This window comes from Vicugna pacos, chromosome 24 (assembly GCF_048564905.1).
Source record: "Vicugna pacos chromosome 24, VicPac4, whole genome shotgun sequence".
Taxonomy (NCBI): domain Eukaryota; kingdom Metazoa; phylum Chordata; class Mammalia; order Artiodactyla; family Camelidae; genus Vicugna; species Vicugna pacos.
In genome coordinates this window covers 10,985,270-11,009,323 of record NC_133010.1, presented here as the reverse complement: position 1 = coordinate 11,009,323, position 24,054 = coordinate 10,985,270, and the positions used below count along the sequence as shown (strand labels likewise).

The following is a 24,054-nucleotide window of genomic DNA, read 5'->3' as shown; positions in this document are numbered from 1 at the left end:
CTGGACCCTGTGGCCCCAGTGCTGGCCAGCGAGACCCAGTGGCAGTGCCTCCAACTGCCCTGGAGGCTGGTCGTGTATCTGGGGTCGAGCCTGGATCTGCAAGCTCATTTCTCTGAGCCCACCTGTGACTGTGCAAAGGAAAAGGGGTCAACGAAAATAGAAAATGCTGCAAGATAGTATCTCCATGGCAGTCATTTTTCACTTTGAGGGTGAAAATTGTAAAGCAGAAGAGGGTTTTTAATGGGGCAAGCTAATGTGAACGTGAAATTGACAAAAATTGTTTCACGGGAAGGTTTCCACTTTATCCGTGAGGAATGAGTCACTCTGGCTGGCTTATTTCCTTTCATTCTAGGCTGGTCATGTCTGCGGAGACGACGTGGACCTCATTGATGGGCAGCCGACGGGATCCGTGAGGATTTCATTCGGATACATGTCCACGCTGGAGGATGCCCAGGCCTTTCTCAGATTCATCATAGCAATCCGTCTGTGCCCGCCGCATGGCCAACCGCTCCCTCTGGCCACCCCCAGGGAGGCTGGAGCCCCACCAACAGGGAGTGAGGCTCAGGACGCTGTGCCTGCCACCGTGGCCACACATAGTCCCTCACCTCAGGAAGATGCTCCACCAGGCACCGGGGTTTGGAACAACTCACCCACCACTGTGGATGCTGTGGGTCTGTGCCCACCTCTGCCGGAGGCCACCGGAACCCAGCAGACCCCTTCAGAGAAAGCTGCAGGCGTCCCAGATGGGGACCTTGGGTCACGTGTCATCACCAACCTTTACGTCTACCCGATCAAATCCTGTGCTGCATTTGAGGTAAGGGTTTTACTGGCAGCTAAAGACACTGCTTCTTTTTCGTTTACTTTGTAATGTTTTTTGATAAAACAAAGGTAAAAGTGCAGAAAGTGCAGAAAAGCGTGCAGAAAGTGCAGAAAATCATGCAGAAAATCAAAGTCACATTAGCCACTCTCGTTCTGCCTTTTTCAGTTTGGGCTGACTTTTGAACATGATCCTGCTGATGGGGAGCCCTGAGAGGACTCTGTTTCTGAGTGTGAACACCTAGTCACTGTTTACAGCTGTGGATGTAACTTTCACTGAATGTGTGTGCTGGCTCCCTGCTGAAGCATTGTACCTACTTTGTTTCATTTGATTCTGAAAACAGTAATATGAGGTGTGTAGTAATATATCACCCCCATTTTATAGACATAGAGCCTGGGGGCTACTGAGGTTGAGCACTTTGCCCAGTTCATGACCCCCTAGTAAATGACAGAGCAAGGATTTGAACCCGGGTCTGCTGACTCCTTGGGTCCATGCTCTCACGAGACGGTTCTGCTCTGCTCTCCCTGTGGAAGTGAGCTACGTCGTGTCTGGAAACACGCTGGCCTGGCAGTCACCTGAGCCAGGAGACTGGAGTGCCTGCCCTGGGTGGCCAGCTGGCCCTGAGCCCTCTGCTGTGGCCAGGCTTCCTCTGAGTCTGTCTTTCTATGATCTTTATGTGTCCCACGTCCCTGGCAAAGGTCCCGGACTTCTGAGCCTTTGCGATGACAGGCTCTCTGGCTCCTGGACACACATACCACGGTCAAGGCTGTTTGTTGCCTGCATTTCGGGGGTGTTCACACAGAAGCCCGTCCTTCAATCTGAGACCATAAACGAGCAAGTCCTCCTCCACTCCAGAATGGAGGCAAGTGAGGCGTATCAAGATTCTATTTTCACAGATGAGTCATGTTTCATAGAGGAGCCATGTTGCCCAGATAGCAGGGCAAGAATTAGTGTCCCATTTTACAGACAAAGACACTGAGACTCAGTGAGGTTTCACATTTTAGCCATCCAGCTGCTCATTCAGAAAGTATACACTGAGCACCTGCTACCTGCCGGGCCCTGGGCCTGCACCTGCTGTCCAGTGATGGGCAAAATGGAGATGGTTCCTTCCCTCAGGGAGTGCGATGTCTCAGAAAGGAAACACTCTACACTGCGTGTGCACACACACACGATCTGTCTATCTATCCATCCATCTACCTAAAGCCATGATTTCACACTAATACCTCTAATTCCAGTCCAGCACCACAGGGTTTATTTAGCTGTTCCCCTTTCCGCATTTGTAACTCCTGTGAGAAACCAGGCTCGCACTGTCCTCAAATGAATACTTATTTGCTCAACTCCTTTTTTAACCAAAATCCCCACTGCACCAGCTGAAACCTCACCCCTCTCATGGCAGTTTCCCTCACCCCCAACACAGACACGCTGGCTGAAAACTTGGCTCAGACGAAGAGGAAGAAGGAAGGAGGAAAGCAGTAATTTACTCGTTTAGGTGACAAATCAAAGGATAAAAAATTATAGACATTCCAACAAACAGGTGTGAAGAACTGTGCAGGGCCTGAGATTTTTGCCCTCCTTGTGAGCTCACAAGCTAGCCTGCCATAGGTTCATGGATGCTGACAAAAGATGTGAGATCCCTGGGTCAGAGATAAAGGATTTTTTTGCTTACAGCCCAGCAGGCAGCATGAGCTTCGTGTTTGTGTGGCTTCCCTTTGCCCTGCCGAGTCCCGAGAGAGAGTCCAGAGCAGCCCAGATGGAAGCTGCAGCTGCTCATGTTAAGGTGCCCCTAACTCAGGAAACCTGCCTCCTTCACAATAGGGCGCAAGCCAACCTGTGTAGTCTTCAATCAGGAAGGAGCCGTTATCTTTACAGTACTGGACTGTGAGCATACCTGCCCTCTACTCCAGGGGGCTGTATGGCTGTTCACTCTCCAAACATCCTGGAAAAGACAGCCTGGAACAAAAGCGCAGATGGTGCTTCTGCTCCTTAAGACAGATGTGCAGAAATCAGAGATCCATGGAGAACTGCCTCCTGATGATAGATGGTCTTCTAAAAGTTATTTGTAATTCAAAACATGTTTTCCTTAGAAATAATGATTTAATGGTGGTTTCTGGGCTTTACTACAAAGGCTAATGGTATAGACTGTAATACTGCAGAACTTGAGTGCTGTGCTAACGGAAGCAGCCATAGTCCATGGGGAGAGGTTATCTGACAAAATCAGAAAAATGAAGGGCAGAAGTAAAGGACTTAACATCTATGGGCCATCTGATATATTTTAGTGGCTGCACATTGTATATTTTGGTGAGATCCCACCCCCACATGCCCCTGGATCAACACTGCTTTCCTTTCTTCATAACCCCTTACTGAAGTTTCCAGATTCCTTTGGGTAGTTGATCTGAGTGCTCAGAGGAAAACAGCTGGATGAAATTGATTCACACCTATTGCAAGAATGTTGGTCTCTTAATCGTAGTACTATTTCAAAAGCATTTTCTTGGCCCCCACCCTTCTTCAGCAGACAGCTGGCTCTGGAAGAGCCCTCACTGGTGGGACCACTGCACATGCAGTGTTGGAAGCAGCTGGTGTAACTGGTGGACAGAGCACCTGTGAAGACCTGGTCCCATGTTATTGGAATTTCATTAGGTTTCCCCCAGTGTTCTTGCTCTGTTCTGGATCCCACCCAGGAGACCATATTACATTTACTTATTTATTTAATTTTTATTTATTTTTAATTTTTTTTGAGGGGGTAGATTTTTATTTATTTGTTTGTTTATTGGTTTACTTATTTTAATGGACGTACTGGAGATTGAACCTAGGACCTTGTGCATGCTAAGCACGCACTCTACCACTGAGCTGTACCCTCACCTCCACCAGGGGACCATATTACACTTAGCTCTTGTGGCTCCTTAGGCTCCTCTCCCAGTTCCTCAGATTTTCGCTGTTTTTGATAGCCTTGACAGTTTTGAGGTGTACTGCTCAGGTATTTTTTAGAATATCCATCAGTTTGGGTTGGTCTGATGTCTTTCTCAGGATTAGGCTGGGATTTTGGGTTTGGGGGGAGGAGGACCACAGAGGTCAAGTGCTATTCTCATCATATGATATCAAGGTACACACTGTCAATGTGACATCACTATTGATGTCAACCTGAATCCCCTAGGTGTTTGCTGGATTTCTTCTCGGTAGAGCTTCCCCTCCACCCTATTCCCATGGAATCCCCTTTGGAAGGAAGTCACTAAGTGTAGCCCGTACTTAAGGGGTGAGGAGTTATGCTCCACCTTCTTGAGGGGGTAACATCTATGTCAATTATTCAGGATTCTTCTATGTGAGAGATTTGACTTTTCCTACTTATTTGTTTAATCCATCATTTATTTATGTCAGTATGGATTTATGGGTAAGTATGTCCTACTTTGGGCTATAATCCATACTACATTATTATTATTATTATTATTATTATTATTATTATTATTATTATTATTATTATTATTATCCAGTTTTGGCCATTGGGCACACTTTCAGTTGACTCCTGTGTCCCCTTGACATACCCTCATCATTTTGTTTTTTGAGCACTTCCTCACTTTTCTAACACTATAAGGTACTCCTAGCTCATCTTGTGTAGTGCCTGATCCAGCCCTTGATTAACCATTTCTCCAAGGAGTCTTGGTTCTTTTTATTGGAGGATGGTGTTAAATGCAAGAGCTGGGCACTGGGTGTAATTTGTATTTTAATTTTGTAGAAATATGAGGAATTGAGCAAAACATCCACGTTTAAAGTGGATCAACTTAGCAACCATTCCAGTGTAGCCACAATTGTGCAAGAAATCTGTCTGTAGCACCAGGATATGCCTGTTCAGGCATCCACTGCTGTGGAAGGACACAGAGAAAGCAGGAGCAGGGGAGACCTGTGGGGAGGGGAGCAGGACGTAGGGTTGGGGGGAGACCTGCTCTCATGCTCCCGGAATGTTGTACTGTGCACACGCATTACCTACATAAAAAACAGGTTGAAGTGGAGAAGGGTGGAAACTGGGTCTGGAGGGTGAATGGAAGGTATCTCGATCCTGCACAGTCTCCTTTGCATGGTCTTCTTTGTTTTACTTCCTTCTCTTCCTTACTTTCTTCCTTCAATAGTCTGCATTTAATTCCTGAAGTCCATCTCCATTTGTCCAGCCACTGTGTGATAAATGTGAAGATCATTTTTGAGAAGCCCTGGCTTAGAATACACTTACCTTTTTGTGTAGGTGACCAGGTGGCCTCTAGGAAATCAAGGGCTGCTGTACGACCGGAGCTGGATGGTTGTGAATCACAATGGCATTTGCCTGAGTCAGAAGCAGGAGCCCCGGCTCTGCCTGATCCAGCCCTTCATTGACCTGCAGCGAAGGATCATGGTCGTCCAAGCCCGAGGTGTGAAAACTGGGTTCATTTTTACAAAGCAGCTGTCAAGAGTAGCTCTTACTCTCTTATGAAAGTAAAATCATGGCTTTTCCTCTACTAAATATTAAAATAATCCCAAAGTAAGGGAAATGATGTCTAGAAGAGACAACAGAAAGTTTGTCCCTCTTGTGCTTTTTGGGGGAGATTTCTGGGAAGGGGTAAAGATCTAACAGTCCAAAGTAAAGTACAGAGAAAGTAAAGAGGTGTAAATTTTGACATTATATGTTATCTCCTCACTTACATTCCTTTTATTTCCTTCACTCATCATATGTATTGCAAGCTTTGATTCTTCCTTGTAGATTCTTATTATGAACTATCTAACACACATACATGGTATAGACCGTCTCTGTCCAGTGGACCCTTCAGTGATGATGGAAGTGTTCAGCATCTACATTATCCAGTTTGGTAGCTACCAATCAGATGTGGCTACTGAGTACATGAAATATGCCTAATGTGACACTAAAGCGGAATTTTAAATTTTATTTAATTTTAATTAATTTAAATCACTACATGTGGCTAGTGGCTACAGTGTTGGACAGCACAAATGTCAAGAATAAGATAATACATACTTAGCATCCAATTTTAACAAACCTTAACATTTAGCCTCATTTGCTTCAATTTCTCCTCCTCTCTCTCCTTCTCTCCCCTCCATCCTCTCTTCTCCACTTTCTCTTTCTCCTCCTTTTAAGAAATAAAAGCATTACAGACATAGCTGAAATTCCCTAGCTACGTCTCCTTGGTTTCACTCTTCCTTCCCCACCCCACCTACCATTTATGAAATATTCCAATTTCCCTCCTAACTTGTAGCTGTATTTTTTTGATGTATCACTTTCTTCTCTCTGTGTATATTCATGAGCGTGTTTCTTGGCTGTAGGTATTCTCTTCTGTTCCAGTGGTTTACCTTCTTCTTGACCCAATAAGCCAATTTTATTACTAGAATTATAGAATGAATCTTGACCTCTGGTAGGGCATGTCCTTCTACCTCATGCTTCCAAACCATCTTGGCTCTTCTTGGCCTTTTGTCCTCTGTATGAATTTTAACACATGCACGCATTTGCGTAGTCACTCCTGTAATCAAGATGAAAACAGTTCCATCACCCAAGGAAACTCCCTTGTGCTATCCATGTATAGTCTCTCTTCTCCCACGCTTAACACCCGGCAATCAGAAATCTGTTCTTTATCTCTACCTATTTTTTTTGAGAATGTGATATAATTAGCATCATACAATATGTGACCTTTAATATTGGCTTCTTTCACTCAGCGTGATGCCTTTAAGATCTATCTATGTTATTGCATGAATCAGTATTTCATTCTTTTTGTTGTTGAGTAGTATTCCATTGTATGGATGTACCAGGGTCTGTTCATCCATTCATCTGCTGAAGGACATTTGGGTTGTTTCCAGTTTTGAGCAATTATGAATAGAGCTGCTCTAAACATTCATGTGCAGGTTTTTGGGTGACCAGAAGTTTTCATTTCTCTAGAATTAATGCATGGAAGTTGATTCCTGGGTCACATGGTAAAGGTATGCTTACCTTTAAAAGAAACTGCCAAACCATTTTCTAGAATGACTGAATCATTCCCACCAGCAATGTATGAGGGTTCCAGTTGCTCAGCCTTTAGTATTGTCAGTATTTTTATTTTATTTTATTTTATTTTATTTTATTCATTTCAGTAGGTGTCTAGTGGCATCTCTTCATGATTTCAATATGCATTTCTCTAATGGATAATGACATGAAGCATGTTTTCATGTTCTTACTTGTTCTCTTTACATTCATTTTGACTTATGGATTACTTAGAAGTGTGTTGTTTAACTTCTATATATTTGAAGATGTTCTTGTTTTCATTGTGCCACTGATTTTTAGTTTAATTTCAATAAACTCTCCAAAAGAGAGAACATACTTCATATGATTTTAAGTCCATTAAAATTTATTAAGGTTTGGTTTATGACCAAGGATATAATTTAGTGCCATGAGTGTTCCATATGTGCTTGAAAAAAAAAGTCTATTCTGTTGTTGGGTCAAGTGTTCTATAGATGTCACTTCTATTCAGTTGGTTGATGGTTCTGCTGTTTTTCTATATTACTTGTTGATACTGAAAGAGGAGTGTTGAAGTCCCCAACTGTAATTGTGGATTTATCTATTTTTCCCCTAGTTCTGTTAGTTTTTGCTTCCCTTAGTATTATTATGTCTTCTTGGTGAATTGTTTCTTCTTTAAGTACTGTTCCTCTTTACACATGGTAATTTTCTTTGTTCCAAAGTGTAAAGCATGAAATTCTTTGTCCAATATGAATATAGCCATTCAGCTCTCTTTTGGTTAATGTTTGCATGGTGCGTCATTTTCTACCTTTTTCTTCGTTTCTTCTAGCTTTATTGATATTTATTTAACATTTCATAAAATGTGTTCATTTAAAGTGTACCATTCAGTGATTTTTTTTTGGTATATTCACAAGGTTGTACAACCATCATCGCAATCAAATTTAGAACATTTTCATCACCCTGAAAGAGAAACCCCATACCCATGAGCAGTCACTCCCCATTCCTAACCTCATCCCCAGCCCCTGGCAACCACTAACCTACATTCTGTTTCGATGGATTTGCCTCTTCTCGATGTTTCGTATAAATGGAATCATGCAATAATATGACTGGCTTCTTTCACTTAGCATAATGTTTTTAAGGGTAATCCATATTGTTGAATATTTCATTGTATAGATATACCATATTTTTAATCCATTCATCAGTTGATGGATATTTAGCTTGTTTCCAGTTTGGTTTTTATGTATAATGCTGCTGTGAACATTTATGTATAAGCTTACGTATAAATGTGTGGACATATGTTTTCAGTTCTGTTGGGCATATACCTAGAAGTGGAATTGCTGAGTCATGTGGTAACTCTGTGTTTAGCATTTCCAAAGTGGCTCCATCACCATTTTACATTCCCACCAGCAACATATGAAGCTTCTAATTTCTCCATGTTCTTCCCAACACTTGTTATTTTGTTGTTGTTCTTTTAATGGCCATCCTAGTGGATGTGTAGTGGTACTTCATGTAGTTTTGACTTGCATTTCCCTAATAATTAATGATGTTGACCATCTTTTCATGTGTTTATTGGCTATTTGTGTATCTTCTTCAGGAAAAAAATTCTATTTAAATTCTTTGCTTACTTATTTTTTAATTATTGAGTTGTAAGAGTTCTTTATATATTCTAAATACAAGTCCCGTTTCAGATATGATTTGCAAATATTTTCTCCCATTGTGTAGATTGCCTTTTCACCATCTTTATGGCTCCATTTTACTTTTAATCTGCCTATATCATATTTGAAGTGAGTTTCTTGTCTCCAGCATACAGTTGGCTCATGCTTTTTTTAATCCATTCTGACAATCTCTATATTTTCATCGGTGTGTAATGTTGGGATTTTGACTGCAAAATCACATATTTTGTAATCATATATTTGTTTTTTTAAGAATTAGGTTTATTTTTTATTTTTATTTTTAATATAGATACTGGAGACTCAGTACTCAGGACCTTGTGCATGCTAAGCATGCACTTTACCACTGAACTATATCCTCCCCCTAGAATCATATATTTGAAATCATATTTTGATTGTAATGTCATAAATTAATTTCAGGAGAATTTATATCGTATAATATTGACTCCTCTCTATATAACTAGTATCTTTTTCCATTGACTTCTTTACTTCACAATTTTAATAATATTTTCCAGAAAAATTTTGCACATTTTTTGTTGTATAATAGTTTATTGGAGTATTTTGAGTACTATCTTTTTTGTATTAAATGTTTTAATTGGTTATTTTTATAATATAGACACTCTCCATTTTTGTGTATCAGGGTTTTACCCAATACTTTTTCTTAATTCCTGTTAGTTTCACTAGTTGGTCTGAAGATGTTCTTGCATGATCTATGTAAATAGGCATATAGACTTTACAGATGATCGTTTCATATCTTCCTTTCCAAGTATTATTTCTTTCTCTCTCTTTTTTTCTCTTCTTACTGCATGGAGTAATGATGGAAGATATCCTTTTTTGTTACTGATTTGAATAGAATGCTTCTAAAGTTTCAAAAATAAGAATGATATTTACTATAGGTTTTTTTTGTTTGTTTTACCAGGCTAAAGCAATTCTTTTCTTATTTAGCCAAAAGGTTTATCATGACTAATAGTCAGTTCTCACTAAGTGCTTTTTCTGTATCTTTTAGCTGTGTCTTACATCAGTAGGTTGTCTGGTACTGAACTATCCTTGCTTTCTTGGGGAAAAGAAAAATGACATTTGGCAGTGATTTTTGGATACATTGATGGATTTAGTCTACTAATTTCTATTGGTATTTTTATACCTATTTTTATTAGTGAGATTGAGATGTTAGCTTCTTTCAGTGTACTTTTCTTAAGTTTGGATACCCAGGGTATTAACATACAAAAAGAGTTGAATGGATTACTCCTCTTTCTATTCTCTGAAGCATAAAAACATATGTCATGACTAAATAGGGTTTATCCCAGAAGATAAGGAATGAGAGAGAGAAAGAAAGCAAATACCCAAATATCTCACACTTCAGATTAGCAGCACGTTGTGAGGTGGTGTGGGGTCCCCCACATGTGTCAGATGTTCTGCTCACTTGTAGGGACATCCAGCACTGTGGGTGGGGTAAGAGCACCCTTTGGCAATGTATGGCAGGACAAATTTTTGGCCCTAAATAATTAACATTAACACAAGGCATTGTAATTGTTTCAGGTATGTGATGTGTCGCTCCCAGAGTTTTCAGGTATCTTGAGTCCAGAGATCGGAATCTTTTATTTCTCTGTATCTCTGAACTGAGCACAGGGCTTAGAACATATGAAATGAACTCAGTCCCCGTGAATTTTGTTGGGGGCCCCTTGAGTTCAATCCATATAGGGGCCCCAGGTTTTGTTGCCTTAACAAGAGGCCTGGGATGACCTTTATAAGCCATCTGAGGGCCATATTTATGATTTTGTGTGATTTATGCCAGAGGCTGGCTGCCCGGGGGTGCCTTTCCATCAGACACTTGTCCACGTGCGGTGCTCCCCCCACCCTGCTGTGATTACTTCCTCATACCTGATGCCCCAGGACTCGCCTTACTGCTCCCCCTTGCGGGTGCACACCTGGTGCAGTCCCATTCTTCCACACACAGCCTTTTGACACGGCAGCATCTATAATCACTCAGCACGGCACATCCCTTCTCCAAACGTCTGGAGCATTCTGGATTCACACCTCTTCTGGCCTTCCCCACACAGGGGCAGGAGTGTGGAACTAGCCGTGCTTGTGTAAGACGTGGACAAGCAGGGGACAGAGTTGATGAAGTACCTGTCGCACCAGTTGTGGCTTCTTTGCCTTTGCAGCTTGTCGTGACTGGGTGGGTCTGGGTAGCAATCATGGCCTGAAGCTCGTGAGTGGGAAGGGCTGCACCGGCCTGCTGAGCTCTGCTGTGCTGTGTGTGGTGCAGCAGGACCAGGGGGAGCAGGGACGCGGGTGTGCACGATGTGTGCTTGCTGAGGGACAGGTTGGGTCACGCTGGTGACGGTGAGAGGGCTGGAGGACACGGGGGGGCCACACAGGAGGAGGCCTCCACAGATTCTACTCAGTTGTCGTGGCTTCATGCCTTTCCTCTATTTTTAATGACTCATGAAGGGTGAGAAGGAGTGCAGGGGGCAGAAGGCTTCAGCAGTGCTGGCCTTTATCAACGGTCTTCCCCTCTTCAGTGGCCTTGGATAGGTTGCCTTCAGCTTCTGCCGCATATCTCATTCTGTTTTATTTAAAGAATGAATACCACTCTGGCTGAGTACTGGGTACATGAGTGTTTATTATTCTTTAGACCATTATGTACATACATTATACAATACTTTGCATGTTGTTATTGCAAAATAACAATTTTTTAGAAAAGGATAGCTTCCCAACCCCGCTGAGATAGTAACAGGTTTTTGCTGTTGTTGTTGTTTTGGGTTGGTTTTTTTTAGCGATAATGATGATTGATGCAGGAGTCCAATTTGATGTTGGTGCCTAGGGGCTACTGAGAACTAACACTCTGCTGACCTCTTTACAGAGCTTGCCTTCATGTTTGCCTGTTTCTTTTTTTTTTTTTTTGTATGGATATATGTTTTAATTTCTTTTTTTTTAACATTTTTTATTGATTTATAATCATTTTACAATGTTGTGTCAAATTCCAGTGTTCAGCACAATTTTTCAGTCATTCATGGACATATACACACTCATTGTCACATTTTTTTTTCTCTGTGATTTATCATAACATTTTGTGTACATTTCCCTGTGCTATACAGTGTAATCTTGTTTATCTATTCTACAATTTTGAAATCCCAGTCTATCCCTTCCCACCCTCCACCCCCCTGGTAACCACAAGTCTGTATTCTCTGTCTGTGAGTCTATTTCTGTCCTGTATTTATGCTTTGTTTTTGTTTGTTTGTTTTTGTTTTTGTTTTTTAGATTCCGCATATGAGCGCTCTCATATGGTATTTTTCTTTCTCTTTCTGGCTTACTTCACTTAGAATGACATTCTCCAGGAGCATCCATGCTTGCCTGTTTCTAAAGGCTTAAGGTAGCGTAGGCTGCAATGAGGTCAGGCTGTGGAGCCATCAGAGGTAGAGAAATCTTTCAAAGGAATTTAGCCTCCCAGGGATTATGGTTGTGACCGCCCCACTGCAGGGTCCTCCACAAGAAGGCTACTCAGCGTACACGCTGTTGGTGGTACCAATAAAGGGGAAGAGAGGAATTTATTGAATGGAAACATCATTCATTTTATTGTATCCTCTTTTGCACAAAGTCTATGGACAGGAGGGTGGTCAGCTCAGAAGACAGCAAAGAGAAATCCAAAGAATGGGGACTTGGGCAGCCAGCCTGTTGGGCAAGGGACATTTGTAATTTGTCTGTTTCCTGAGGCAGCCATGTCCTTATGATGGAGACGGATGTATGAGATTAGCTTACTCTGATGTCATTAAATATTTGAGTCTTAACATTATTTCCCCATGTTCTGTCTCTTGTTTACCCTACCACCTTCTCTACCTATGAGAGAAAATTTACTCATCTGATGGATATTCTATTCTGCTAGACATTTGTACTTCTGATTATGAAGAAATAAATTGTCAAAATAGTCAAATAATTGAAAAAAAACCCCCACATGCATACATGTATGTATTTATGTTTCTGTAAGTTTGGAAAAAAAAAACATTATGATAAAGAGAATCTCTGTGTTATCAAGAGAGTTCCCAGACCTGGACCTTATTTGATTTAACCAATTTCCAGGGTCATTAAAATTCTTGTATATGTCAAGATAATGGACTTTTTTGGACATACTCCTTCTCTTTGCTCAATGGTAATTTTGTCTCTAACCTTCGTTCATCAGGGATGGAGCCTATAGAGGTGCCTCTTGAGGAAAACAGCGAACGGGCTCAGATTTGCCAAAGCAAGGTCTGTGCGGACAGGTGAGGCTGTGGCGGGTGAAATCCTCGGGTCCGCCTGCAGGGTGGCTCAGAGCCGGGAGGGAGCAACGCCCTGTGCAGCTGACCAGTCCTCCGCTGCTCCCTCCGTCCAGCCTGCTGCCGCTTCCCCCCTCGCACACCCACCACGGGGCTCCTTGCCATTCTTCAGACCTCCCAAGCTCCCACCTCAGGACTTTGCCCTTGCTGGTCCCTCTCCCTGGAATGCTCTTCCCCTGTCTTACCCCAGCAGGGCTCATCCGGCACCTCCATCAGGTCTCTGCTGAAAAGCCTCCTTCTCAGAGCCGCCGCCTAACTTCCCGCAGAAACCAGCCCCTCCCTCTCTGCTTGCTTTGCTGTATTCGTCTCATTAATGTTTCCCCCAGCGTTTATCTTCAGTCTCTCCTACTAGAATGCTGACCTCGAGAGACCAGGATTCTGTCTGTGTTGCTCCCTGCAGAGCCTGGAACAGTGTGGTGTGGAGCGGGGTGGGGTGAGGCAGGGGACAGCTTGCACAAGCCCCAGATCGCAGGCCTTCCCGTGTCATGGAAATCTCTCTGCAGCTTCCTGAGCGCACCTGTCATGTTAGGTTTCCATCTTGCTCGGGGCTTGATGTTTTACATTATATTTATTATATTGTAGTATCTAACTTTTTGCTATTTTGATTATTTAAAGAAATACTATGTAACATTCACCCTCCTTCCTTTTTTTTTTCAACCAGGGTGAATACTTACGATTGTGGGGAAAAAATTTCAAGCTGGTTGTCAAAGTTTTTTGGCCGTCCATGTCACTTGATCAAGCAAAGTTCAGACTTTCAAAGAAGCGCAAGGAGGAAACATGGCAAAGGTACTGCATTTTGAATTGCTTCTTAGGGGACGGGAATGTGGGCTGACATCTTGCAGACATCAAAACCAGCCCACAAAATGGACTGACAAGGCAGCTTGCTCACACACAGAAAGTGGGGGTGGTCTGCCTTTGGCAGAAAGGTGCCGCAGTGGCCCCCAGGCCAGCAGGACCCACGTGGGGTCTCCAGGATGACCCCGTGGAGGCCGAAGCGGGCTTGCAGCCAGCGGCTTTGCCTCTGCTCAGGCTCTCTGCCTCCGACCTGCCTGTTTAGAAGCACAGTTTAGTTTTGTTATTTAAAAACACCGGTAGCTTGCTATGTCCTAAGAAAACCTGGGTTTCTAGTCTTGGCTCCAACACCACGGGGTTGTGAGACTTTGGCAAGTCCTTGGACCTCGTGGTGCTTAACTTCTGTAGACCTTGACTACTTAGATTTAAGAGTCTTGATGGTTTTTCCCTCCCTAAGCTGTTGTTAGGATGAAATGAGACAGCAGGGAAGGAAGCACTGTGAGCTAACAGTGCCATATGGGAAGAAGAGTGTGTTTTCAGGTGTCTGCTCAAAGGTCGCCTTTTTGGGGGAGCCTTGCCTGAATGCCCTCCTTAGAACCAGACCCCTCCCTGAGCCTCCCCAGCTCACTCCCTCTTTTATTTTTCCCTGGGGCACTTGTCACATCCTATAGACATGCATTTAACTCAGTTGTTCTGCTTATGTTCTGCTAGACCATAAACCCTGTGAGGGGTTTTTCCTCTGCTTCATTCAGTGCTGCATCCCCAGTGCTTGGAACAGATCTGGCACATAGTAGTTGCTCAATAAATACTACATGACTAAGTGAACGAGTGGATAGTTGCTACGCTACTGGCAGTTTGTGCAGGAATGACCTGGCTTAGTGATTAGCTCCCAGAGAGACTGGCTTGTAAATCTGTACCTGGAGTGAGCCATGGAGGGCTTCAGGGAAGAGGTGAGTTTGGAGTTGCATCTTAACAGGAAAGCAGGAGTTTTCCAGTTAGAGAGACGTAAGAAGCTTTCTCAGGAGCAGCATGGCAGGGCTTGGCATTTCCTGGGCTCAGTGACGGGTTTAGGAGGGTTAGATGTGGGTGGGGGAGTTGGGGGCAGAGCTGAGGAGAAGGGAGGTGCTACTGTGGAGTCAGTAAGCATTTTCTGGTGGTTGTGGGGGCTCATTCTATGCTGGGGAGTTTCATGACGCTGCTTGCATTAGGAAGACACCCCTGGCGAGGTGTGGAGGCTGGATGGAGAGGGAGAGGAAGGATGCCAAGGGGCCAGGAGGCGGCGGCAGTGACTGTCCTGGTGGGAGGTGGGGGCCTGGGTAGGCAAAGTGGGAGCAGAGCGAATCTGTCGCCTGCTCGATGCAGGATCAGGGAGTGCCAGCTTGTGAATGTTTTACATGAGGATGCCATTTATGTTGGAGAGGTCTCTTATGGAACTGTTACCAGTCTTTGAATGTTTTTTGTTGGTACACCTTGGAATAAGTTTTTTGAAGCTACGCTACCTCGTACATTTCTACACCATCATCTATATTTTTAAAAAATAGTTATAATAGTTGCAAAGGATGTGATTTCCAGTATATTGTAAACATACAGGCTTACCTTGGAGATATTGTGGGTTCGGTTCCAGACCACCACAATAAAGCAAGTCACACGAATTTTTTGGCTTCCCAGGGCATATAAAAGTTATGTTTACACTTTTACTATTAAGCATGCTGTAGCGTTATGTCTAAAAATCAGTGTATATGAGCAAATTATTTTTTAATGCACAGAAATATTTCATTCCTTTTCTTTCTTTAATTCGTACTTCCATTCCACTTCCTTGATGGAATTTTATCTTTGTGTCATATATTTTATGCTTGAAAAATTTTTCCTTGACCACCCTATTATATTTACCGGAAACTAAAATGATACGTAAGCTGAAATGTGTAACATTTTTTAAAGTTTGCTGGGATCGTTGAGTCTCGGTGTTAGGAAGTTTCTTCTATGTTGTGGTCTTATAATTTTGAACAATATACAATGGATCAAAGCAAGAAAATTTATAAATTCTGAAAAATAGTTATTAAACATAAAGAGAAAAGTTGTTGAAAATGAATCTTTTAGTAAGATGGTTAGCCTCCCGCTTTTAATTCCCGTGTCCATAAATGACTGTCACCTAAGTCAGAATAGCTAGTGTTCAGCAGTGGCTTTCTTCTGAAAAATTTTTAGTCAGTTAAAGAGCCGGGGCTGAAGGGGTTTGGTTAACACACTGCCACTCAAACCTTTCTTCTGAGGCACAGAGATCTAACATTAATATGACTTTAATCATCTGTCACTTGACAACTTAATTAGTTCCGGCATTTTTGTGGACAGCAGAGAATTGTAACCCACCTGACCTACAGGAGAATGATTCATCCACGCTTTAGAGACTTCCATTTTCTCAGCACAGGCCCCAGGGTTTTGAATGGGGCTTTTGTTTTCCACCCTGGAGATTTTCAGTCCCCGAGGGCACCGTGCCCTAGGAGAGGTGTGGCCTTTGCCCTGGGAAGGGTGAGCAGGGCCTTTGTGAGGGGCCTGGGATCGTACCTCCTTCTCCGACAGGGCCATGTTAGCAAAGAAGACATGGAAGTGGAGAATCCAGAAAGCGATTCTCTTGGAAGTCTCCAATCTCAGGTACTCCCATGTCCACAGACCTGCTCTGGAGCCAGCTCACTTGGTTGGGGTCCAGACAACCCTTTTTATCAACGTCTTGTGGCGTACACAACAAATGGAAGACGGAACCTGGGTGACAGGCCGCCCTGGTTGTGGACGGCCTGGATATTTTTTTACTCTTTTTTTCCCTGCTCCTTTCAGTAGTTTAAAAACTTGTATTATTTATTTCCAAAGTCAACATTACACACTCGCCCAATGGCAACACCCAGATTTTCTCTGACTAGATTCCCTGACCAGATTCAGCAGATCTGCCTGGGCCCGTGACCTTCTAAGTGTCGCTTCCAGCTTTCCTTTGCTGGAACAATTTAACTTCAGCATTTTATTATTTCTTTCCAGGTTACTAACAGAATATTCTAGGAGCTCATTTTCTTTCTGTTTTTGAGAAGCTTGAGCCATGCTGAGAACAGTTTTATTATTACCAGGGCACCATTTTTTTCCCTTATAAAAATAGTCTCTACTTCTAAAAAATGCAAGACAATGGAAGCACGATTCATTTGCATTCCAAGGAAGCAACTCTTCTTTTCAAGTTTATTTTATTTTAATTTTTAAATTTAGGGATAATTGATATGCAACATTATATTAATTTCAGGCGTGCAACATAAAAATTTGATATTTGTATATATCACAAAATTATCATCACAATCAATCTAGTTAATATCCGTCATCACACAGTTAGATATTTTTTTTCTTATGATGAGAACTTTCAAGATTTACTCTCTTAGCAACTTTCAAATTTGCAGTACAGTATTATTAACTATAGTCACCATACTATACATTACATCCCCCAAACTTATTTATTTTATAACTAGAAGTTTGTACCTTTTGACCCCCGTCACCCATTTCGCTCTCCCCAACTCCCTGCATCAGGCAGACACCAACCTGTTCTCTGTATCTATGAGCTTGTTTTGTTTTGTTGTGTTTTACTTTGTTTGTTTGCTTTGGCTTTTTTTAGTTTCCACATGTAAGTGAGATCATACAATATTTGTCTTTCTCTGTCTGACTTTTCACTTAGCATAATGCCCTCAAGATTTATCCATGTTACTGCAAATGGTCAGATTTCATTTTTATGGCTGAATAATATTCCATTGTGTGTGTGTGTGTGTGTGTGTGTGTGTGTGTATAACCATGTTTTCCTTATCCATTCATCCTCCAATGGGCACTTAGGTTGTTTCCTTATCTGGCAACTCTTCTTTTGACTGCTCCATCACTTTTAGATCAACCTGCTTGTACAACAGCCACCCTTTCTCTGGTGAATAAGGCCCAGTATCTGCTGATAAACAGATCCAGTGTTTTAGAACTTCAGCGGCAATTAAACACCAGGTAAGATCCTTTTACTATTTGCTGTTTACCTTGGGAAGAGCAGACAGGTGTAACCGCTTGCCTCTGGCAGTGAGCTGGTCACTTGTCTGGGGAGGAAGGCTCTGAGAATTGTGAGTCCAGACCCTTCATTGAGAAACTGAGGCCCAGAGATGTCCCCAAACTTTTTAGACCAGTTTCCCTTACTCTTTTAGAGGGTTCTCCTTTATCTTTCAGTGTCCTTCTTCATGTCCTTAAGATGCTTAATGGAGAATCCCAATCCTCATTTTTTAATCATTCCAATTCTTAACATTTGCTTTAGTGGAACTGCCATCAATTTGACCCAGTTTCATTGCCCAGCCTCCTACTGTCCCCTGCCCCTAGGACCTTTGCTTTACTTCCACAGTCACTGAGGGAAGAGTGGCTATGAAAGCTGTTAAAAGTTGTAATTGTAGATATTATTTGTCTGTATCATCAGACAGAGATAGCACCCTGCCTGCTCACTCCCACCCGGTTCTTTCTCAAGGGCTCTGGAAGGGTCAGTTCTAAGAGTCTTGGTTGGTCTAAGTCTCCTCATTGTTCTTCAGAGGAAGTTGAAGTCCCAAGGTCATCAGACAACTGGGGAGAAAGATCACCCAGCTCCTGAGTAAGAGTTGGGACCAGCTGATCACTCGTGGTCCACACCTGTCAGCACTGTGACTGTGACTGTCACATGCCATGTGGTCCTGGGCACCTGTGCGCACACACACAGATGCGTACAAATATAGTTCAATAAAAACAACAGAGATGGACCATTTGTAGTAATTCCTGTCTACAGTCATCGGCAAAAACATACAACAGTGTTCTCTTGCCAAGGTCCGGCTGCCCTCTCTGGGAACAGAAGTGTGATGCAGCTGCCCGGTCCTTGGGGGTTCACTGAGTTTTCCCGGCACTGAGTGACCCTGTCCCTGGGGAGATCAAGTCTGCCGTTTTCTGCAATTCTTGGTGTGGAAAGATAGGAGGTGGGGACAGGCTTGCTGCAACCTGGTTCCTATCAGTTGGTTTAGCACAGGGTTGACAAGCAGTGGGTAGGAAGACCAGGTGGTCAAGGTAAGAGAAGCAGCCTTGGTGAGGGTCCCTGGGTCTATTTTCAGTTTGATGATGCGGTCGTGTACATCTGACCACGAAAGGTTTGGGACATAAAACTCTCCCTTGTACAAAGCACAGAGGGAGGGTTTTAAACCTGGAGGGTAAATCGAGAATCAGAGGATCTCAGGACTGGAAAGTGCTAACTCTCTCATTGCCAGTGTGGACCCTGCAGCCATTATGGATCGTGGGAGTTGCACATAATTAGTAGCAAAGCTAGACTTGGTTACCCTGGCCCCTGGCTTTTCATACTCTGTTCATGGTTTGGAAGGGGATTGGGATACGGCTGTGGGACCTTTTACTCTCCCCCAGAGCCTTTGTCTGCAGGGCAAATTCCAGTCATGCTCAAGGATTCCCCCCAATTTAAAATTTTTTTACTTACAGTACAACAAAGTGCAAATATCATGAGTACAGAGTTCAGAGAATGTTCACAGATGTGCACACCCCTGTAACCCCCACCCGGTTGGAGCAGAGAGCGTTTCCAGTCCCCACAGCCCTTCCTCATAGCCCCTCCTAGTCAGCCACTCTGAGGGTCGCCACTGTCACGGCCTCTCACCATTGACAGTTTCACCTTCCCGTGAACTAAATTTAATGGGGTCACACCGGGCGCTCTTCTGTTGAAGTCTTCAGATGCTTTTTCAGTGTTTTGCTTTTTTTTTTTTTAACCTCAGAGGAAGGAGTGCACGGAGGTGCAGGGAGCCATTTCATGGTACCTCATGGTAGTAAACAAAAATGTTAACCAAGAATTACCAAAATAGCACATGCTTAGTTAAAGCTGCAAACAAGATGGAAGTTAGAGAATACAATTTTTTTTATTAAGGTATAATTGACATACAATGTTGTATTCTTTTCAGGTGTTCAGTGTGATTCCATATTTGTATATACTGAGAAGTGATCACAGAAATTCGGCTAACATCTGGCACCATGCATAACTACAGCCTTTTTTTCTTGTGATGAGAAATTTAAGATTTATTTTCTTATTATTTATTATTTATTTTCTTTTAAATATGCAATACAGTATAGTCACCGTGCTGTACATTACATCCCCATGACTTGTTTATTTTATAACTAGAAGTATGTACCTTTTGACCCCCTTTTCACCCATTTTGCCCACCCCCCACCGCTGGCAACCACGGATCTGTTCTCTGTAGTAAACAAATTCTCAAAACTCCCATGTATACTCTGGGTTGCTTTGTGATGTTCTAATATCCAAAAGAATGTGAGCTTTTGGTGTTTTTTAGGTCCTTGCTAATGAAGCCTGTTTGACACTCTTTAAGCACCTTGTCCTGATTCACCCTGTAAAGTTGGTATTTTCTCATGAGTTTATTCACGCAACCCCTGTTGAAGGGTTTCCAGACTCCTTCATCTCCTCAGCAAAGATCTGCTCCCCCTTTGCACTGCCTCTTGTGGGCCCCTCCGTGGAGGTGGGACCATATGAGGGGAGACCATGGAGGTCTGTCTAGCAGATGTGTATCTCTTGGCCTTGCACTCGTGGTGAAAGCTTGTTCTGATCATCTAGGCCTCGGGCCAGAGTACAGTTGATGAATTCAGGCATTCTGAGGGGTGGAAATGTCGAATTATTATAATAGTGTGGTTGTCCACCCCTCGCCCCTTTTCTCTCTTTGGTATATCTTTAGCAGTGATGAGAATGGAAAGGAAGAGTTATTCCCAATGAAAGATCTCATCTCTCGTTTTCGTGCCAATATTATTACCAATGGGACAAGGGCTTTCGAAGAAGAGAATTGGGATGAGGTTTCAATTGGTTCCTTGCATTTCCAGGTAAGTTCCAGGAAGTTCTATTATCCTTCCTCAAGGGTTACCCATGGAGATTGACCTCAATCCTAGGCTGGGATGGTTGCAGGTAGCAGGGAATCCCACCACTGCCCTTGACTCTCAGCAGGAGGGTATGTGACGTCTGCATTCTGGGTGCCCCTTAGAATGACCCATCCCTCATTCCTCCAAGGGGGGCAGCAGTTTCCCAGGAGGAAGAGAGAATGTGCCCCACACAGGTGATGGAGGGCTTGGTGCTGCCTCCACCTGGCTGCTGTGTCTCGGCTTAAACTCTGTGCCCGGAACATGTGTGCCTCTGAGACCTTCATCCTCCTGAAACCTGTTGGCCTTTCCCACTCCTGAAGGAAGACCCAAAATGCCTCACGGTCCTTTAGTGCCCTTGGCTATACCTCTTCCCCACACTCTTGCTTCTGGCCTCACTGGCAGCTGAAGGGCAGCTGGCCGTCAGAGGCAAAGCCACCAGGCTTTGGGCCCCCAAACCTGAAGTCTACAGCTGACATCTAGCTTCCTCACTAGGGCGGAAAAGGCCCCGAGACCTGACCCCGGTGGCCCCTCCTATCTCCCTAGGCTCATCACCCCTCTCCCTCTGCCTGTCACATGGACCTTCTCTCCATTCCCTACCCAAGCCACGCTTCCTGCCTCAGCACCTGTGCCCTGGCGTCCCATCTGCCTGGCACACTCTTCCTACGGCTCCTTCAGGGCCTCAGTTCAGAATTTACCTCCTTGGAAAGGATGCTCCTGACCGAGCACACGGTCATGCTCTGCATGGTGCCTACTTATTTCTTCAGAGCAAACCAGGGCGAGGACCAAGTCTGCTCTGTTCCCTGCTGTTCCTCAAGAGCCTGGAACAGTCCTGACCCGGAGTCAGTGCTCCACAGCCGTGGACGAAACGAATGGACAGGAAAGCTAAGGAATGGCTGGGGACAGAAGGATGGGTCATCTGCACAGAATGTGCCCAGCTCTCCAGTGGGCGATGAAATGATTGTAATAATAGCAGTTATTAGCCAGTTATACCAACCAGCGATAATGGGGCTACAGCACTCAAAAGGGACACCACTCACTCTAACATCCAGAAAAACAGTAAACAATAATTTCATCTTTAATGAAGGATTTCAGAGGTCTGGCATTGCGGGTAGGGATAAATTGTGTGGCACACACACAAAATGTCCCAAAGATCTTTTGTATCCACTGAACTCTCCAAACTTCCTCTTATCCTGGAAGCTGTCCCGCCTTGCAAAACAATGTCTCTTCTCTCCCACAGACCTCTCTCTGGCAGCAGCCTTCCTCCTCCCTCCATCCTGACCTACTCTTCTCTTCTTCATCTTCTATTCCTGTGTCCATGCCCTGCTTTAAAAGCACTTGCTTACATCTCCTGCCTGGTACAGAGTAGGCACTAAATACATGACAGATGGAGAGAGAGGAGGGGAGAAATAAAGGAAGAAAAAAAGGAAAAGGAGAGAAAAACTGCAAATAAACTAGCATCACTGTTGAAAAGTTACTTTGCAACAGGTAAGTTGTCCGGTACCTGGGGACATGGATACAAGCAAGACTCTTTTAAAAACCTTTCTGAGACGCTTTGCTTTCTTTGGATCATAATTCTTAATAAACATCAATTAATGAAAGTTAAAATATGCATGTCTTCTGACCCAGTAATTCCACTGGTACAAAACTATCCCACTAACAAACACCCTTACAAGTTATGCGAAGGCATATTACAAAATTACTTACTGCAATACTTTATAAATATGAAAATTTGGAAAACATGCTGAATGTCCATAAAAGGGAGGTTAGTTAAATAAATTATACTCCGATGTTGTCCTGTGCAGGCATTAAAAAATATAAGCTGTAGTTAACATTATGCCTTTCAAAAAGTAAATGCTTAAGAGATATTTGTTCAGGGGAGGGTAGAGCTCAGTGGTAGATTGTGTCCTTAGCATGCACAAGGTCCTGGGTTCAATCCCCAGTACCTCCATTAAAAAATAAACAAACAAACAAACCAACCTAGCTACCCCTCCACCCTCCAAAAAAAGAGAAAAAAACAAGGATAAAATACTGGACTTAAAAAAAAGGAGAGCTCTTTGTTGATAATAATACTTAGTGCTGAAGCAGTTGCAGTGCATAAAGATCTAGCACATGTCTTTGGGAAAGCACTTTTTCACTGGGTATTCTCAAGCCATAAAAGCATTTATGTTGGCTTTATAATCTCACCATGGGAGATTTAGCCTAAAACATTGTTCAAGCAGGAGAGTTATGTGAATTAAGATCTTTATTGCAAAATTATGGGTAACAGCAAAGCATTAGAAACTGTGCACATGGCTCCAGTCAGAAGAGCTAAGTGCATCAACCCACGGGAATGCCAGGCCATGGTGAAACCTGCAAAATCCTGGGATGAGGTAACTCTCCGAGAACGGACATGGAAGGATGTCCACTACGTACTGTGATTTCAGATCTCAGCCCGTGTGTGTCACAGGGGCACGTGCGGTTGTGTGAGTTACGTGCCGCAGTCTGGAGTGATCTGTGACCACCACAGCAGCACACGGTCTGTGGCTGTTCATCTCCTCCCAGCGTGTCCTCCCGTCAGTTCTTTCCTTCCCTGGAGGATGCCCAACTTTCCCTGATAACCACCTGAGCGTCACAACCACCCTCCTTTGTCTACAGAGCCCTGATGCAGTAGCCTTTCAGCTGATAAACAAATGCAGGTGATTCCCTAGCGGGCCCTGTGAAGAGGCGCCCCTTCCTGGCTCCTTGCAGTTTGAGCATTTCTCTGCGAGTCTGAAATGGACCAGGGGATGGCCGTTTACAACAGCTCCTCCTGGGGCCAGATTCCTCCCTGCAGAGTGTGGCAGGCTGGTCACTTTCATGACAACGCTGTCTTTTCCCTTCTCTCCTCCCAGGTTCTGGGGCCTTGTCACAGATGCCAGATGATATGCATCGATCAGCAAACGGGGCAACGAAACCAAGATGTTTTCCAAAAGCTTTCTGAGAGGCAGGAGAGAAAGGTAAGCGTAATTGTGAAATACGACACCCCATTTTAAGATCCCGATGTGCGATCCACACCAGAACTAATCCTTAATAGTACTGAGTCATTTTTAGAAGTGGGAAACCATTCTAAGGCTGACGGGCTACCATCAAGGTTCAGACCTCGTCCACAGCACTGTCTCATTTTTCCTCTCCATTCATTTCCTCACTTTAAAGAATTCCATGTATTTTTGATACTTTCAAATCTTGTTGAAGAGATAAGGACTATAAATAAGAAATAAGTAAAGAAGTAAAGTAATTCTATTGTCTTGATCATTATTTTCTTTGCCACAGAAATCTCATGAAGAGTAAAAAAACTCCTTATGGTGAATAGGTTAATCGCATAGAAAGATTCAATAAATTTCACTGTACTAAGTGTGTCCATCATCTTCTCGCGGGTTAAAATGACCAAGTGTTGCTCTCTTGGATTCCAAGCGATAAAAGTTGAACCAGGAAGACTCTTTCATTTCTGGGCTTGCACTTCCTGCCAGGACTTTTTGTTTGCAAAGAATTCCAGTAAAGCCAAGTAAGCAGTCCGACTGCATGGAACAATTCTTGAACATTAACTGAAAAGATGCAAGCATTTCATCTCTT

At 43.4% G+C, this 24,054-nt stretch overlaps 1 protein-coding gene across 6 annotated transcripts in view; it reads left to right on the top strand.

Annotated features, from left to right (window-relative positions):
- MOCOS (molybdenum cofactor sulfurase) overlaps window positions 1-24,054 on the top strand; it is a 50,583-nt gene that overhangs the window by 24,699 nt on the left and 1,830 nt on the right. For 3 of the 6 annotated variants that reach the window (XM_072949002.1, XM_072949001.1, XM_072948999.1), the window contains exons 8-14: window positions 353-814; window positions 5,046-5,208; window positions 12,621-12,699; window positions 13,415-13,539; window positions 17,445-17,550; window positions 20,289-20,430; window positions 23,337-23,441. In XM_072949002.1, coding sequence (XP_072805103.1) covers window positions 353-814; window positions 5,046-5,208; window positions 12,621-12,699; window positions 13,415-13,539; window positions 17,445-17,550; window positions 20,289-20,430; window positions 23,337-23,441 — 1,182 coding nt within the window. Of the gene's footprint in view, window positions 1-352; window positions 815-5,045; window positions 5,209-12,620; window positions 12,700-13,414; window positions 13,540-17,444; window positions 17,551-20,288; window positions 20,431-23,336; window positions 23,442-24,054 lie in introns of those variants that run through there. The other 3 variants (XM_072949000.1, XR_012063831.1, XR_012063830.1) reach the window with 3 other exon arrangements.